This window comes from Penicillium cataractarum (assembly GCF_028827025.1).
Source record: "Penicillium cataractarum strain IBT 29864 chromosome Unknown utg000001l, whole genome shotgun sequence".
Lineage (NCBI taxonomy): Eukaryota > Fungi > Ascomycota > Eurotiomycetes > Eurotiales > Aspergillaceae > Penicillium > Penicillium cataractarum.
In genome coordinates, this window is record NW_026622737.1 from 1,776,985 (window position 1) to 1,793,149 (window position 16,165).

Below are 16,165 nucleotides of genomic sequence, written 5' to 3' on the forward strand. Positions count from 1 at the left end.
CGTAAATGAAGAGAGATTTTTCTATTCAGACCGTATATAACCAATAAACCACGGACTAAGGCTTTTATAAGTCGCATAAATTTCATCTGGGCATGATGATATGGACCGAGACATTATATTGACTCATGCTTGTTTCAAAAAGATCCTAGACTTGAGTATGTATGAGTATAGGTTGCTAGGCGATCAATGGGCATGACCTCTAACATTCTCCTCAAGTTTTGCAACTCCCTTCAACACATATTGATAGATTCTAACGATACAATATAATTAACATACCATACTTGAGGCTATCGGCATCGGCACATCCTCCTCGAGCCCGAAAATGCCGATGCTGACTCAGCCATTGTGCCGATCGCCCGGATCGGGACGAGAGATGAATCTGGGGAAAGCTCGACTCTCGAAAAAAGATCATGGCTCACCTGGTGCGCGGGAATACGGTAAGCACGAGTCCACACTTGTTCACATATACCAAAGTCACTAATGTGGAGAGTAGCTTCGGACGACGAGACTTTGTTCGCGTCAATTGTCCACTAGCAGACTCAGCGCGCTGCCACACCTTTTATCCAAAGCCGCGAACCGCGCCGCGCCTCTGACGTACCGACTGCAGACGCAAGTTTACAAGCCGTCTCGATTAGCCCGTCGGTGCTTCCACTCAACACTGCCTGTCATGGCTAGCGACATTTCTGAATTGAAGGAGACCTTGACTCCCGATCTGCTTGAAGAAATTCGCGAATTCTGGTTCGAGCATATGGAAGATGAGGACGCTCTGATCCTCCCTGGTCAGAGTGACATGCAGCGGTGGTTTACCCGCGACGAAACCTTTGATAAGATCTGCGTGTAAGTGCACCTCTAACCAGTCATTAACGAATTTACCATTGCGCGATTGATTCTTACTTGCCGACCAGTGCACAATTCCAGGCTGCCCTCGACACCATCATTGAATCCGGTGCTTCCGCAGCGGATATCCTAGATGCAATCGATACTTCATCTCCTCTGAACTGGCTGAGTATTATCCTCCTTCTCGATCAGGTCCCTCGAAACTGCCATCGAGGAGACGAGTCAAAGCTTGTATTCGGACGCTTTGACCCTCTCGCCGAAGAGGTTGCCATGCGTGCAATTGACGCCGGCATCCCGACAAAATCATCAGAAGTGCGATACCGTCTAGCCCGTCGATTCTGGTTTCACATGCCACTGATGCACTCTGAAAATCTTGCCGTGCACGAACAAGCCGTCAAGCAGCACGAGGAGACCGCCAAAGATATGGGCCGGTTTCTGCTCAAGGATGTCTCTACTTTGACTGAGGATGAGAGGAAATGTTATGGGATTCTGTCGAATAAACAGGATGCCCTTAGCGCGTTACTAAGCAATCTACTCGATTTTGAGCAGAGGCATAAGGTGATTATTGAGCAGTTTGGGCGGTATCCTCACCGTAATGCAGCATTGGGCAGGGTGCCGACCGCGGAAGAGATTCAGTATTTGAAGAATGGTGGGGAGACATTTGGTTGAAGGGATTGTAAGATTTTCTATGTCTAATATTTTTTAAGTATCGATTGTACATTAATGAATAATTCGAAATTTCTGCGGAGCCCGTCCTTCAAGGAGCAATATGCCTGTATATGACATCCTCGTAGTACGAAGAGTGACCTAGACATGGTTAAATTTCACCTTGGACACCTTGCCATTGCAAAACCCCCCAAGGGGACGGTTCTGAGGCTCTGGAATGTGGACCAGATCATTTCCTGATCCAGCAAGGGAGCACACGACATCCCTTGAAGCAGGCATTCCCGTCTGCCCTACCACCATTCCCATTACTCAACAAGAAATCACGCACACGAGCGCTTTCAGTATATGATGGGCCTCGTGATGGACTCTACTTCTCAGCTTCATGATCTAGTTTACTGATGTTCTCGACACGGAATTGGTCACAATATTTCTCCATTAGTTTAACGAGTTGGGTTTGAGAGGACCTCGAGAGACGCAGCGAAATAGTCGCTAGGCCTATGAAGGCATCATCAACATCAGGATTATATGATAGACTCATAGAATGGACTATTCTGACTGCTTATTCCCTATTCAATACCTTTGCTTGAGGACCTCTATTGGGAATGGCCATGGTCTTGTGAATAACGAGTCAAAGAGCGTAGCTCGCCTGACCCCCTTCCTGATCCGGCAGGGAATGAGGGGTCTAACCGCATGCCTGTTTAGCTCTTTTTACGTTTTCTGAGCATGTCGGGTTTACTGGCGTTCTCTAGAGCTTTGCAGAGGACTGTCATTTCCTTTAGTTAGTTCTGAATAGCCCAACCGAGTAAGCATGGAGTTCAATGTATAATGATACAGATAGTGGCTAATTCTCAGGTTCGAACCCATGTACCGTATAAGTTCTAGGGAAAAGCTGGATCCATATCCACGGGCTACTGAATCTGCGGAGTCCCCAGACTAGATGGATGAGTAACCGGATGCAGAGTCCTTGACACATGCCTACCGCATCTGTTCATCCAAATAGAAAGATATAGCTATTGATTTCTCAATCATGATTTTCCACTTACTTTTCAATAATTCCCTTTACTACTGAACGTACGGCTTGTCAACTGATCAGATCACACATATCTCTGTGGGGGTAACCGCCTATCGTCGTCGCAGTGTGGAAGTGGTCACAGTGCAAAAAAGCTTTATTCATCGCAAAATGAGCGCTCTGCTCCTGTGAAGTATCTACTATTCATCATGCTTACATCCCGTCAACCATTCGTTCGGCCATTCTTGTTGTCGATATTGGTAGTATCGACAGTGACATCCAAACTGCTCCATCTCTTCCAACATGCGGGCTCAATACCGACTGCGCTCTTGGCGCTCTACTTCCCAACATTCTTTATACAGGAAGTTTTATTATCTGCGGCAACGTGGTTCCTCTTGCAGAAATCTACAAGTCTAAGATCAATTGTGGGATTAATACTCGTTCCTGCCACGGCGTAAGTCAACACTGAGTATGTATATCATGTTAGCTTTATACTGACCCCCAATGACAGATCCTTGACATTTTGCCTCTGTTCCTCCCAATTAGGGTTCTACTTTGTAACCGGAAGTGAAATCCGCTGGGATGCCGTCACAAGCGTTGGAAATGACGCCGAGGGCAGGAAATTGATGCTCAGCGGGCTCAAGTCGTTCCTGGGTAGCGCAGCAATACTACTCATCATGTCATGGATTTTCACAAGAGTTTGCTCCGCAGTCTTTGACCCCTGGCTATCTGCGTTATTCAGTACTCAACCTACAGAGGATATGCACGAGGAGTCTATGCTCGACAACCCAAAAGCCGCCACTCGAAGAAAACGTCCAGTTCGGCTGTGGACTATCCTTGGTGTCATTGGCACGCTTGGGCTTTGGATAATCCGCCCCAAAGTGCCATATAGCCACATGTCAGGCGCTATCCCTTTTACTTTCCTCGAGGCATTAGTTGCAAGTCCAGCAGAAGCGCATCAGTCTGGGGACAATGCTTTCCCATTACCAGAACTCATTAGCGAGGGACATTGGAAGGCACCGGATGGCCGGTTCAAAGGCTGGTCGCCGAAATTTGATATGGGTACTACAACCTCGCCAGATTGGGCTTCTGGAAAATTACCACCAGGCTTTGAACGCTGGAGCCAAAAGAACAAGCATGTCGTCGGCCCAAATACAATCAAAGCAAATGGAACAGAGCAAAACGCGACCACCATCAAGAATTATTATAATCCAGTCAACGATCCGTTGCGAATTACGAATCTCGACCAGAAACTGCTGGAGCCATTAACCCTGGCCCTCAAGGATCGTGATGTTCCCATCACTCACGTGGTACTTGTGATGATGGAAAGCACAAGGAAAGATGTCTTTCCCTTTAAGTCAGGCTCTCATCTGCATCGTGAGATTCTCAACTCCTACAAGTCCTTGGATTCGGACTTGCTCCAACAATTGAGTGCCAATCTATCTCACCTAACGCCTATCTCCGAGATACTGACCGGCGAATCTGGCGGTTTCCCCAAGACTAAAAGGGATGCAGAGTCATCACTTTGGGAAGATACGGCTGCAGCTGGTATGGGCGGGCTCAACGTCAATGGTGTCTTGACCGGTGGGAGTCTCTCCTTCAAAAGTGAGATTGTGAACCACTGTGGAGTCTGGCCACTTCCAGTAGACTGGATGGATGAGATCAAGTCCGATATCTACCAGCCATGCATCATGCAAGTGCTGGACTTGTTCAATCAATTCAAAGAGAGCTCGACCACTGAATCTTCGAGGGATCTTCGAGACCGCAAGTGGACATCCATCTTCATGCAGGCTGTGACTGGAGTATTTGCCGACCAGAATATTCTGAATGACCAGATGGGCTTCAAAAAGACCGTCTATCGTGAGGATATCGGCCAGAAAGGAGCAAAGCACTACCATGATGATATAGAAGAGATCAATTACTTTGGGTCAGTCATTGATAACCGTGCTCAGGCCCTTGATCTTGGAATACTAACTCTCCATAGTTACTCGGAGCGCGAAGTATATCCATACATGGAAGATGCAATTGATGATGCGATTAAGAACAACGAAAGATTGTTCCTTTCGCATTTCACTAGCACAACACATCACCCGTGGGCTCTACCAAAGGGGGTCCAGAGCGAACAATATTTCTCTGACGAAAGTCTCATCGGGAAGCACGAGGATATGAACAGTTACCTGAACTCCGTCCGCTACGTGGATACCTGGCTAGGCGACATGCTGAGCCTACTAGACAAGAAGGGCATAGCCAACGAGACACTGGTGGTCTTAGTGGGAGACCAGTAAGTCAAAACCATTGTCTCCATCCCCGACAAGTCCAACATGCTAACAACAAATCCAGTGGTCAAGCATTCCAAGAAGACTCACCAGTGACAGGCTGTTATGAAAATGGTCACATTAGCAACTTCCGTGTCCCTCTCGTTTTCAGACACCCACTTCTACCCAAGATCCAAATCACAGCGAACACAACATCGATATCCATCATCCCAACCATTCTTGACTTGTTGGTGCAGACTAAATCACTCAACGAGAAGGACTCGGGCATTGCATTGGACCTGATGAATGAATACGAGGGCCAATCGCTCATTCGTCCATACAAAGCCACCGACGACGGACGACAAGCGTGGAATTTCGGTATCATTTCCGCAGGCGGCGAGATGCTCAGTGTCGGGTCTGCCGCTGTACCGTATCGACTGATCTTACCATTGACACAAGGGTTTGAATTTGTCTTTTCTAATATAGAGACCGACCCCGATGAGGTAAATCTCTTGCGGGGATGGTCGGTGGACGATTTGGTATCGCGGGTGCGGAGTGTCCATGGGGACAAAGCCGGGCAGTGGGTGGCTGAAGCTGAGAAAGTGGGCAAATGGTGGGCTGGGGAAACCAAAAGGCTGTATAACCATGCCGAGTGATTCATTGGAGTCCAATAACAATGCACATTTCATCGAGACTAGCCAAACCAGTGTAAAGTAAACGAAGAAGAATATCAAGCGAGCCGATTGTTCTCCGTTTCTTTGTTTCCGCCTCAGGCCACAACATCGCCCCACCTTCACCTCTCGACCAGCTCGACGGATTTCAGTAACTTCCCAGCTGGTAAGACTCTACAATTCACCTTCTCGTGTCCATTGACAGAGTCAAAGGACGAGTTTAACATAAGAGCGACTCTATCTGCTTCACTAGTTACTGTCAAGTTGTGACGAGGTATCACGACTGGCATCTGCATCTCCCGAACGCACCCCCCGCAGATTTGATATCACGGACACTCCAATCTCTGAAAATGGCCGAGAGCTATGCCAATGACCCCGAGTGGGCCAACATCACTCCCATCGAGCTCGACGATGGCTCCGAGTCCGGTGCCATGCCCCTGGCTACCATCGCCTACCCAACCGAGTACCTCGAAGCAACCTCGTACCTGCGGGCCGTGATGGCCGCGAATGAAATGTCCGAACGGGCACTCAAATTGACCAAAGATGTGATTTCTATGAACCCAGCACATTACACTGTGTGGTAAGTGAAATAACTGCCATTATATCCTTTAAAGAATAAATTCTTACATTTCTCCAGGATCTACCGGGCCAAGATTCTCCTGGCCTTGGACAAAGACATCCTCGAAGAACTCAACTGGCTAAACGGAGTGTCTCTCAAATACCTCAAAAACTACCAAATCTGGTAAGCCAGCATCCTATATAATTCTCCCTTCTTCTTCTTCTTCTTCTTCTTCTTCTTCTTCTTCTTCTTCTTCTTCTTCTTCTGAAAAAAGCAAAAAAAAACATCTAATACCATCCAGGCACCACCGACAAGTCCTAATCTCCTCAAAAACCCACTTCCCAACAATGCCCCCCAAAGAACCAGACTTCCTCATGGAAATGTTCGCCCAAGACTCCAAAAACTACCACGTCTGGACCTACCGCCACTGGCTAGTCCGCCACTTCAAACTCTGGGACTCCCCCCGCGAACTCGAAGACGTCGAGGCCCTCATCAAAGCCGACGTCCGCAACAACTCCGCCTGGAACCACCGGTACATGCTCCGGTTCGGGCCCCGCGATGACGTCCCCGATGCGGGAATGGTGAATGCGGGTAACGCAGATATCAGTCCGGAGGAGAAGGGGCGGTTGCCCGTTGTAGATGAGGATTCGGTGGATGCGGAGTTGAAGTATGCGCAGGAGCAGATTCTGCGGGCGCCGGAGAATCGGAGTTCGTGGTGGTATGCGCGGGGGGTTTTGCGGGCGGCTGGGAGGGGGTTGGGAGAGTGGGAGGAGTTTGTGGGGAGGTTTGTTGATGGGAATGTTGTTAAGAGTAGTCATGCGGTGGAGTGGTTGGCGGATGTTTATGGGGAGGGGGAGAAGGGGAAGGCTGTTGAGATGTTGACTATGTTGAAAGAGAAGTATGATCCCATTCGCAAGAATTATTGGGATTATCGGATTCAGCAATTGGGGGAGGTTGCGTGATTCGACAGTTGGGATGGGACCATTTGATGCAATATGCTTTATTATTCAAGCCGTACGTTGAATTTCAAAATGATTCGTATTAGTCCAGTCTTTCTTTTCTCTAACAAGGATAAGCTAGCCTGTATGCAAATGACAAAAAAGAAATGCAAGATTCGTAACAAGATCCAAAGACATCAGAGCCAAATACTCATGCGTGATAAAGGACAATAAGAGGTATATAAGTGAGCAAGGCAAACAAGAGAAATCGAGAAAGGAAAATCTTTATCAACATGACATGATGGTTTAAACCCAACCCTCCGACAACAGCCGTCTATACTCGCTGGCCATGTCGATAGTAACATTACTTCCACCGCAAACGACGATGACAACCCTGCTCTGCTCGTTGAGGTCCGGCACCAACTGCTTAAGCTTAGAGTTGAGAATGGGAGGCGCCGACTTGGTGCAGTCGCCGACCTCTGTCTCCATCTCAGGATCAGTCTCGTTATCAACATCCGTCGTGGACCATCGGTCATCGCCGTAGCCCTCATCCCGGTCAGGGACGGACTCGTTAGGACCCCTCTTGCGCTTCTTGTTGCTTTGACCCTCGGCCACGGCGTTCGCCGATGCGGAGGCTTCAGCAGCGGCAGCGGCAGTATCGCCGATGGCCGCCTCGACGCAGACACCACAGGCCAACTCGACTAGGAGTCGCTCGTCGTCTGCGAGACGGAGGACACCGCGGGCGGCTTCGGCGTCCGTGAGGACGGCACTGTGGACTTTGATGCCTGGTGGAGGAGCAACGGCGTATTGGAAGGTGGTTTCCGAAACACGGATGGCACCGAGAGAGGTGGCCTGGGATGTGATCTTGGGGAGGGAGACGAGGGAGTTGTTGGCGATGGCAGCGGCTAGCGAGTCTGTGCCGTCAGTCTCGATGGCGAGGAGGTGGATGGGGCTGGGCTCGGTGGCCACGGGGCGCGAAGTGTTGGTTTCGGAGGTAGAGATGTCCATGTATGCGTGGCCGGTGGTAGAGGAACCGCTCTGGACGACCTGCTTCTGGGATCGACGCTTCTCAAGGCCCATCACGATACCGTTGAGGAGACCGCCGCCACCGACACTGCAGAGGACTGCATCCAGAGGGATCGCCCGCCCGCGGTAAACTTCCTCTTCGTCGGAGTTGGCAGGAGCAGGGAGTTGCTTCTCCAGTTCGTCAATAATAGTGCTGTTTCCTTCCCAGATAGGCTGGTTATCAAATGGGTGAAGGGCAATCTTGGCCACGTCCTCATCGTCACCAGAGCTAGTCTTCATAATGACATCCTTCATGTATGAGCCAGCTTCGAAGAACGTCTCTCCATGACGGATAACATCTGCAGCGCCGGCTGCCTTGAGCTTCTCGATCATCAAGGGCTTGGTCGATAGGGGCACCACGACGGTGCAAGGGTATCCCAGGCTGCGAGCAGCGCACACAGCGGCCAGTCCGGCGTTTCCTCCGGATGAGGCATAGAAGTGAACCCGGCGGTTGGCGTATTCGGGTTTCCGGAGGTGAGAAAGAATCTGGTTGCCCATAGCACGGGACTTGAAAGAACCACTAGGCTGGACATTTTCCAGCTTCAGGAAGATGCGGCATCCAGCGGCACGAGAAAGAGCCGCCGACTCGACGAGAGGAGTCTCAATCCATGGCGTCTTGAAGTTGGGCTTGTAGTCCTCGGCGGAAGGCACGAAGCTCCCCATAACGGCGATGTTGAAGTCGATAAGGGAGGAAGAAAGGAAAAAAGCCTTCAGTCAAAGGCAGTCGATCGGAAGAAAAGGAACTGTGTCAAGTCAAGTAACGAAATGACGAGACAATTCCACCCAAAATAGGAATATGTTTTGGATGTATGGAAAGTCGTTACACAGTCAGCGGTGGAGTATAAAATCCGACAAAAATAGAGAAGATGGTAATGAAATCCGCCCGATAAAAGAGATAGCAGAAATCAGAGAGAGGGAAAAATAAAATGCTTCGTGTTTCCAGAAGACTCATTAGTATACAAATAATTGTGACATGTTTTGATATACAAAGCCCATTTGGGGTTTTCCGACGGGAAACGGGTGACTTTCCCGACCCGATCAGCCCGTCAGTTGGAGATAGGCCGCGCTCCCACGGTTCTGGCCCATTCTTTCCCGCCGATAACCTTGCGGGATATCGCCAATCATGGTCTAGTCGCTCATTTGCATACAGTGCGCCCCCCTGGGGTCACACTGGAAAACCTGGCAACTCATAGTCCGCCGTGTGGAGGGGAACCGGAAAATCCTCTCGATAGAGCTGTAACGCCTGGCCGGAGATGATGTAAAGCTTTATTCGGACGGGTCTTGCGGTGGGCCATGATTGGTCTTTGGTGCATTCTTCTTATCAAATCGAAAGCTCGCCCACGGCCATTTTACTCCTCAGTGAGTAAAGGAGGGAAAAGCATGCCTTTCCTGATGCCTTCACCGTAATCTGGGTCTGAACCGTAGACGGTGGCCGAGAATGCCCGCTTTGCAGGGTTGGAAGTATCTACGCGTAGAAGATCGAGAAGCTCTTGTGACTTGTCGGGCATGAACGGCTGAAGCAGAATGGTAGAGATGCGAAGTGATTCAGCCACGTTGTAAAGGACCCATTGGGGGTTGGCGCTTTTCCACGGCTCCGCCGCATGGAAGTATTTGTTAGTCTGGAGGCGAAAAAAAAGTCAAGCAAGTTAGCCACTTCTCCGACGGTCGTGCGGGGATGGGGTCCATTGTTTTTACTTCCCCCTCTACATACCTTCTCGATTATGCTCATAATTTCCTGCAGCGCGGCACGCGGATTGAGGCCGGTCATATGCTCGGCAACTTTCAGCGGTGTAGCAATCAGCATGGCCTGGTGCTCCTCATCGGCGATGGATGCAGTCGGGAGCTTATCGGACGTGGCATCCTGGATATACGAGTGTAACTTGCCCTTTGCACACCCAATCGTGCGATAGGCGAGGTTGCCAATACCGCCCTGGAGCCATTTCTTATAATCGCGAATAATGAAGGAATTGTCATAGTCGGCGTCATCTGACAGGCCTCCTTGATAAGCGAGGAAGAATCGCATTCCATCCACACCAAATCGGTCAATGGCGAAAAATGGATTGACCACATTGCCGGTAGACTTTGACATCTTCTCGCGATTCATTGTCCAATGTCCGTGCACCAGAACATTCCGAGGGAGAGGAAGGTCCAGAGCCATGAGGAAGGCTGGCCAATAGACGCAGTGGAAGCTAGGGGGGATGATGATCAGCTGCACGTTCGGGTTTCTCAGGTCTAGATAGGTCATAGCGTGGCGCTTACCGAACGATGTCCTTCCCAACAACGTGAACGTTGGCAGGCCAGATCGATGATTTTTCCTGCCCAGGTGGGAAAGGGTATCCTGCATAGGTCAGGTAATTGACGAGCGCATCCAGCCAAACATAGATGGTCTGCGTATCGTCGCCGGGAACCGGAATACCCCATGTCAGTCGCTCAGCTGGACGAGAAATCGACAGGTCTGTCAACCCGGAAGAAACCGACTGGATGACGGCCGTTGCATACTTTGATGGCGTGATGAATGAATCCGGTCGGTTATACAACTCCAGCAATCGATCCTGGAAAGCAGAAAGACGGAAGTGATAGTTGGTTTCTGACGACCATTCCACCTCTTTTCCCGTTTCAATCGAGACCTGCCGACTGGTGAGCCGCTGTGAAGGATGTGTACGAGGCGTGCGACAAACTTACCATGCGCTTCCTACCCGTTGTTGGGTCCAACGAGTTTTGTACTTGTGTCTGCGGATAGAATGTCTCGTCGCTAACGGAATACCATCCTTCATGCTTGGAGGTGTAGATGTGACCGCGGTGGTTCAGCATTTCCTATGATCCCGTCAATTGGTGTCCGAACTAGCCAACGGTCGGGTCTGCGTACCCAGAAGTATTGAACAGCGTCGCGGTGTGAGGAATCGGTGGTACGAATGAAGTGATCATTATTGATGTTCGCAGCCTTGGCTAGGGTCTATAAAATATGATGAGTTAGTGAGCTGCCTCTCCACAGCTTGGTAAGACGGTATGCATACCTCGAATGTCCTGCAGTTCATGTCGCAGAAGGCTTGTGTATCCATCCCAGCCGCCAGGGCAGCTTGCTGAATCTAGAGCGACTGTCAGTAGACATCCCAACCGAGTGTACACTGTAATATTTACCTTCATCCCATGTTCGTCGGTGCCGGTCAATAAGTGAGCATCGTTGCCGAGTAGAACCTGCCATCGTTTGATGATATCGGCGATGACCATGGTGTAGAAGTGTCCGACATGGGGGGCTAGTCATTGTCAAGGAAATTGTCAGAAAGACTGGATCCATCCGTAGGCTTTTTTAAGAGACTCACCGGCATTGACGTAGAAAATTGGGGTCGTCACATAGTACGGCTTCTTGGGAACCTCTGGAGTTGTCGCAAGTCCACGCTGGAAGCGCCTAGCGACGCCATTCCTGCACGTCGAGCAGGTCCACGGTCGCCTCGCACTGATGAATTGGGAAGCCCTCGAGAGGGAGCGAAATGAAGCTCGAGAGGTTGCCATTGTCTGGTTGCGGAGGAAAGACAAGGGCCCGGAGGTCGTATGTTATTCCGCAACGCCCATTCGACATGGCCCAAGCTCCGCCCGGCGCATCTTTTTTTCCTGCAGGCTCCGCCTTCAAGTACCGTTACTCGTTCATTCATCTACTTGTCTACTCATCCACTCATTCACCACGAAACGCAGCTCCTTCGCCTCCTCCATCTTCCTACAATTTGATTTCAGACCTTGATTTCCAACAACACTTTCCACCAAAACTTCAACCTGTTCGGGTCTCTGTCGCATTCTTTCAACTTCTCTTTGTCCGACTGCACCGGTGCTTGTCGCAATGGCCACAGCTACTGAAGATGTCTTGACCAAGGTGTCCACTGAGGGTAAGCTTTGCTTCTGAACACAATTCCAAGAAAGCATACTAATTTTCTCGTTATACAGCTGCCACCGAGCTGATCAACAGCTTCTACCCTGCGCTGAAGAACGACCGCAACTCCATCGCCTCCTTCTACCTACCTACACCCACGAGCATCCTCTTCAACGGCAACACAGTTGCCGATGGCGCCGCCGTACAGGACATCTTCCTGAACCAGATGCCCGAGGCATTCTACGAAGTGCAGTCCTTTGACTGCCAAATCATCAACCGCGCATACCCGACCACGACCACCACAGGTCTCAAGCCCACCACCGAGATGACCGTCAAGGACATGTCCATCCTCGTCATGGCCAGTGGAAACGTGCGGTACGGGGAGAACCGCGACCTGTTGCCACGCGGGTTCAGCGAGACGTTTGTGCTGGTGCCAAACCCGAGTTCTGATCGCAAGCGCCGACGGGACTGGCTGATTCAGAGCCAGAACTTCCGGCTAGTTGTTTAGTTTTTCTGTTTTTCTGTTTGGTTGGGAGAGGGTGGGATGGGGGGAACACCCAGGCGTGGGTGAATATGATAATCATGAGCTGTTACGATATTACGAGGTATTGGAGACTTCTTGCTCCGTTGACATGTACAAATAGAAGAAATGATCATTTAAGATTCAGAAACATGGGTCGTTCAAAAATATGAGATAGGTCGTAGCATAATGAGCAGGGGAATCATTTTCAAAGCGATCACAATTCATCTCTTAGTGAGAGATCGGAAACCACATCTTCGGCAGCATCAAGACGACGACGCTGAAGATTGCGTCTTGCGCGGTATACGCAGATTTGCCTTGACTCTTTCTAACAATTCTTCTCGTGTTGCGTTGTCGCTAGGCAGTAGGCCTCTCTGAGCAAGCTCATCAGTATAGTCACAAGAAGGTATATATCGGCAGCATATCAGAGTAGAATGAAGGCCAACTTACTGCGCGCAGCCATCTTCTCATCTCATCTTCAGTCCAGGATTCGGGATCTACCAATGTTAGCATCAGCTTCACTAAGAGTTATCATCAAGAGCATCCTTACTGCCTTTGGGATCGGCCTCGGCAGGGAACACATCGCTTCCCCAGATTGACCAGGCTGCCACGGCAGTCACCATGCCTGCGAAGCCTGAATATTGGTTAGCTGTTTGATGGTTGGGTCATTTGCACCGAGCTTCCTGTAAGCTTACCAAGGAACAAATTCTAGACATTTTTTAGTGATTGTTTAGAGCTTTGGATATGGGGCTGCGTACCTGGGACTTGAGGGCCCGATCTAGTGGAGTCGGCATCTTGAGGTATGACGGAACGAGCTCACTCCTTGAAAGTTGCGCGGTGAAGATGATAAAGTAGGATATCAAAGACAAAAGGAATATTTTATGGTAGTCCTCGGTAGTAGAAATAATGAGAACAGCAAGATAATGACAAGAGCCAGATTTAAGATGCGATCTGTCCAAGTAACTTTGGACAGCTTGACGATTGACATCTGCACCGCCACCGACGCCACTCTACACCAGGCAGCTTCCTTCCAGCCCGAACTATACGATATGCCAGGTAGTACCTTCCTAGCAATTGTCTCTTGTTGAGTGTAGACTAGGTGATTTCAATAGTATTGCATAAGGAAAATTGTAGTCTGTACTCTTCCTCCCATCCCCATGAACACTATCATTCGGTCCCTACAGACGCATCCTATCCTATTCTTATACCTTGCATTTCGAAAAGCCCTCGAATCGAGCCCGTTGCAAACTCATTCCTTCAAGTCCATTGATATTCCGAGATGGAGGCCATCACTGTTCTGGCCTCGTTTACGTTCCTGCTTGCACTTGTCGTGGCTGGAGTGACTGTGTAAGGCTTCCTCTCCATTACATTGCGACCAGACAAGCCTGCTAATTAAATGCAAACTGTCTAGGATCACATTCTGGAGAAAGCACCGAATTCAATTCCAAATCACCGACAAATCCAAGCCAGTTCAAGAGCGAGGACGAATTCGAGAGCGGGACCTGGAAAGTGCCGAGCAAGAGATGATACCAGCGCCGGCGCCATGCGTTCATCCACGCCTGGAAAGTTTGCAGAATCCCCGGCGATTCCCAACATATCCTCCAGCCAGATCGGACAATCCCTCTCTTCGCCCACAAGTCAGCCCAATCACCCACACCTTCACTCCGTTCACAGCAGCGACCATCCCCGAGGATCCTTTCGAACGTGCTGCAACTCCCGGAAGCATCAGCCACTTTGCACCCGCCACAAACCCACGTGACCCCCAGGGCTTTCCGGAGCAGAAACCCTAATCCGATTGATCCACACAACATCTGCAAGGACAGCGACCCTTTCTCTCTTATCGCACCTCATCAGCATCAAACCGTCACCATGCCTCGCGAAGTCTCTGATATCAAGCAGTTCATCGAGATCTGCCGCCGGAAGGACGCCTCCTGTACGTGCCGTCGAAATCCGATCTGGAGGGACGATCGAGAAAAAGCTCGGGGAAGAATTCGGGACATGGAAAACTGACATTTTCAACCTCATTTTTAGCCGCCCGGATCAAGCGCAACCGCAAGAACCAGCAGACCAAGTTCAAGGTCCGCTGCGAGCGCTTCGTCTACACCCTCGCCCTGACCGACTCCGCTAAGGCCGAGAAGCTGAAGCAGTCTCTTCCTCCTTGTACGTCACCTTATACCCCCACACCAGCTTGGTTATTGTCCGTGATCTGATGTGGAGGATTGGTGTATTTATGATGCACCATGGACTACCTTGCAACATACTGGGACCAATTTCGAACCCCATGCTAACCCTCAATCTCTCACCACAGCCCTGAAGGTCGTCGATGTTGCCAAGGGTGACAAGAAGAAGCTGTAAATGTCGTCACAATGAAATGAATGCAGGCTCGGAGTGCGGCGCGATTGGTTGTCGATGAAATGCTACAACAACAACTGTTGGAGGGACACATGGCATGGGCTTGATCTCTCTGCGGGCCGACACGGGGATGGCTCCGACGGCGCGGAGCTTCCGTGCTGAGGAGGGGGTTTTGTTTTATTCTTTTGCCAGACCTATCCTTGCGTCTGTACGGCCGTGATATTTTCCACCGGTCAGACGACTCGCATTTTCCGGACACTCGATGAAAAATGAAGGAATTGCTTTTGTCGGAGCTTTTCAGTCCCTTTACACTTCAATGAAAAAAACAGTTGAAATATCCTTACTGGGGTTGGGCTTCTTGTGGCATTCTGCGAGAATCACCCTTGTTCATTATTCTAGCATAAATTCTTCTTCATGGTTCTATGATCTCTGGATCTCATTCGTCTATAATCACGGTTCCTTGAATTGCTCGATCTAAAAATCCGGGCATGGGTCTAAGTATAATTGTAGATGGAATTGGTAACAGGGAGGATTCAGTAATTCCTCCTAGCCCTCATTAGTCTCCTCCTCAAGACATGGTCCTCGTAATCACGAATCACAGCCTCCTCGGATCCCTCATCATTAGCCAGAGAACACAGAAAAACGAATGAGTATTCAATGCACTTGACCGAAAACCACAAGGCAAGGCAGAACAACGCAAACACGGGCATAGCCAAAGAAAGTTCGAAATATTTTCGATGAAGCGAATGTCCCTCACACAGGGTGTTGAATATAAAGATCACGTATTCGAGTATAAGACCGACGAGCCACATGATGACCCAGGCGAGAGCGTAGATGGGGATGGCGAGATGGGTTTCAAACGTACCTAGAGTGGTGGTGTTTGTTTTATTGGAGTTTGAGAAGTGATGGTGTGCCATTTTGAAGGTAGTCTGGAAGTATATTGGTGTTGGTAGGTGTATAGTAGAGCCAGAATGGGGTACTTGAAAGTGGTAAGGTAGTGGTGACGATGCTAAATCTGATCGAGAGGTGCTACAAGACTCTTTATGTAGTTTTATCTCACAATTGTTCTATTTATGCTACGGCTGCATCCATTGTCTAGATCTATTTTTGCGTCACGATGAATGGCCCTGATCACTTCAAGGGCCCTTTCAGTTTCTTTGATGCCAAACATAGCCACGTTATTGTCTTGATGGTTAGGCCTATTATTCGACGATCGAGTGGTCGAGATTTCTTTGACACAGTGGTTTCACTTTCTTTGACATTGGGCTATAGCCTTTGCTATTTACTTCTCGACACCGAGAATGCCATTGTGAACCGCGTCGGATTGTCTCGAATTCGAAATAGAAAGTGTTAATAGTAGAAAAAAATCGGATAGACTGTGTTCTTTATGAGGCTCAAGACTGTGAAAGGACTTGACCAAGGCTATGTTCG

The 16,165-nt window shown here is 49.6% G+C and overlaps 9 protein-coding genes across 9 annotated transcripts; 6 read left to right on the forward strand and 3 right to left on the reverse strand.

The window, feature by feature from the left end:
* Window positions 1-667: 667 nt before the first annotated feature.
* On the forward strand, window positions 668-1,506 carry N7496_000600 (DUF924 family protein; the record flags this gene model as incomplete). Its single annotated transcript, XM_056693531.1, has 2 exons — window positions 668-837; window positions 906-1,506. 2 exons carry the CDS (start codon window positions 668-670, stop codon window positions 1,504-1,506), a joined length of 771 nt encoding a protein of 256 aa, XP_056560260.1.
* A 1,215-nt stretch (window positions 1,507-2,721) lies between these two features.
* Window positions 2,722-5,423, forward strand: N7496_000601 (uncharacterized protein; the record flags this gene model as incomplete). The annotated part of the gene is made up of 4 exons (XM_056693532.1): window positions 2,722-2,966; window positions 3,024-4,439; window positions 4,497-4,793; window positions 4,853-5,423. The coding sequence occupies 4 exons, from the start codon at window positions 2,722-2,724 to the stop codon at window positions 5,421-5,423; spliced, it is 2,529 nt and encodes an 842-aa protein (XP_056560261.1).
* Window positions 5,424-5,788: 365 nt separating this feature from the next.
* Window positions 5,789-6,959, forward strand: ramB (bifunctional protein farnesyltransferase/protein geranylgeranyltransferase; the record flags this gene model as incomplete). The annotated part of the gene is made up of 3 exons (XM_056693533.1): window positions 5,789-6,018; window positions 6,076-6,180; window positions 6,299-6,959. The coding sequence occupies 3 exons, from the start codon at window positions 5,789-5,791 to the stop codon at window positions 6,957-6,959; spliced, it is 996 nt and encodes a 331-aa protein (XP_056560262.1).
* A 282-nt stretch (window positions 6,960-7,241) lies between these two features.
* N7496_000603 (putative L-serine dehydratase) lies at window positions 7,242-8,663 on the reverse strand (the record flags this gene model as incomplete). Its single annotated transcript, XM_056693534.1, has 1 exon — window positions 7,242-8,663. One exon carries the CDS (start codon window positions 8,661-8,663, stop codon window positions 7,242-7,244), a length of 1,422 nt encoding a protein of 473 aa, XP_056560263.1.
* A 686-nt stretch (window positions 8,664-9,349) lies between these two features.
* On the reverse strand, window positions 9,350-11,510 carry N7496_000604 (methionine--tRNA ligase MSM1; the record flags this gene model as incomplete). The annotated part of the gene is made up of 8 exons (XM_056693535.1): window positions 9,350-9,619; window positions 9,712-10,189; window positions 10,260-10,627; window positions 10,683-10,814; window positions 10,867-10,953; window positions 11,015-11,086; window positions 11,139-11,254; window positions 11,321-11,510. 8 exons carry the CDS (start codon window positions 11,508-11,510, stop codon window positions 9,350-9,352), a joined length of 1,713 nt encoding a protein of 570 aa, XP_056560264.1.
* Window positions 11,511-11,832: 322 nt separating this feature from the next.
* N7496_000605 (putative nuclear transport factor 2 domain protein) lies at window positions 11,833-12,370 on the forward strand (the record flags this gene model as incomplete). The annotated part of the gene is made up of 2 exons (XM_056693536.1): window positions 11,833-11,878; window positions 11,937-12,370. 2 exons carry the CDS (start codon window positions 11,833-11,835, stop codon window positions 12,368-12,370), a joined length of 480 nt encoding a protein of 159 aa, XP_056560265.1.
* Window positions 12,371-12,648: 278 nt separating this feature from the next.
* Window positions 12,649-13,176, reverse strand: N7496_000606 (Ish1 domain-containing protein; the record flags this gene model as incomplete). Its single annotated transcript, XM_056693537.1, has 5 exons — window positions 12,649-12,756; window positions 12,833-12,879; window positions 12,933-13,016; window positions 13,078-13,090; window positions 13,141-13,176. 5 exons carry the CDS (start codon window positions 13,174-13,176, stop codon window positions 12,649-12,651), a joined length of 288 nt encoding a protein of 95 aa, XP_056560266.1.
* Window positions 13,177-13,661: 485 nt separating this feature from the next.
* Window positions 13,662-14,172, forward strand: N7496_000607 (uncharacterized protein; the record flags this gene model as incomplete). Its single annotated transcript, XM_056693538.1, has 2 exons — window positions 13,662-13,729; window positions 13,794-14,172. 2 exons carry the CDS (start codon window positions 13,662-13,664, stop codon window positions 14,170-14,172), a joined length of 447 nt encoding a protein of 148 aa, XP_056560267.1.
* Window positions 14,173-14,251: 79 nt separating this feature from the next.
* N7496_000608 (60S ribosomal protein eL38) lies at window positions 14,252-14,737 on the forward strand (the record flags this gene model as incomplete). The annotated part of the gene is made up of 3 exons (XM_056693539.1): window positions 14,252-14,315; window positions 14,414-14,542; window positions 14,691-14,737. 3 exons carry the CDS (start codon window positions 14,252-14,254, stop codon window positions 14,735-14,737), a joined length of 240 nt encoding a protein of 79 aa, XP_056560268.1.
* Between the last annotated feature and the right edge of the window lie 1,428 nt (window positions 14,738-16,165).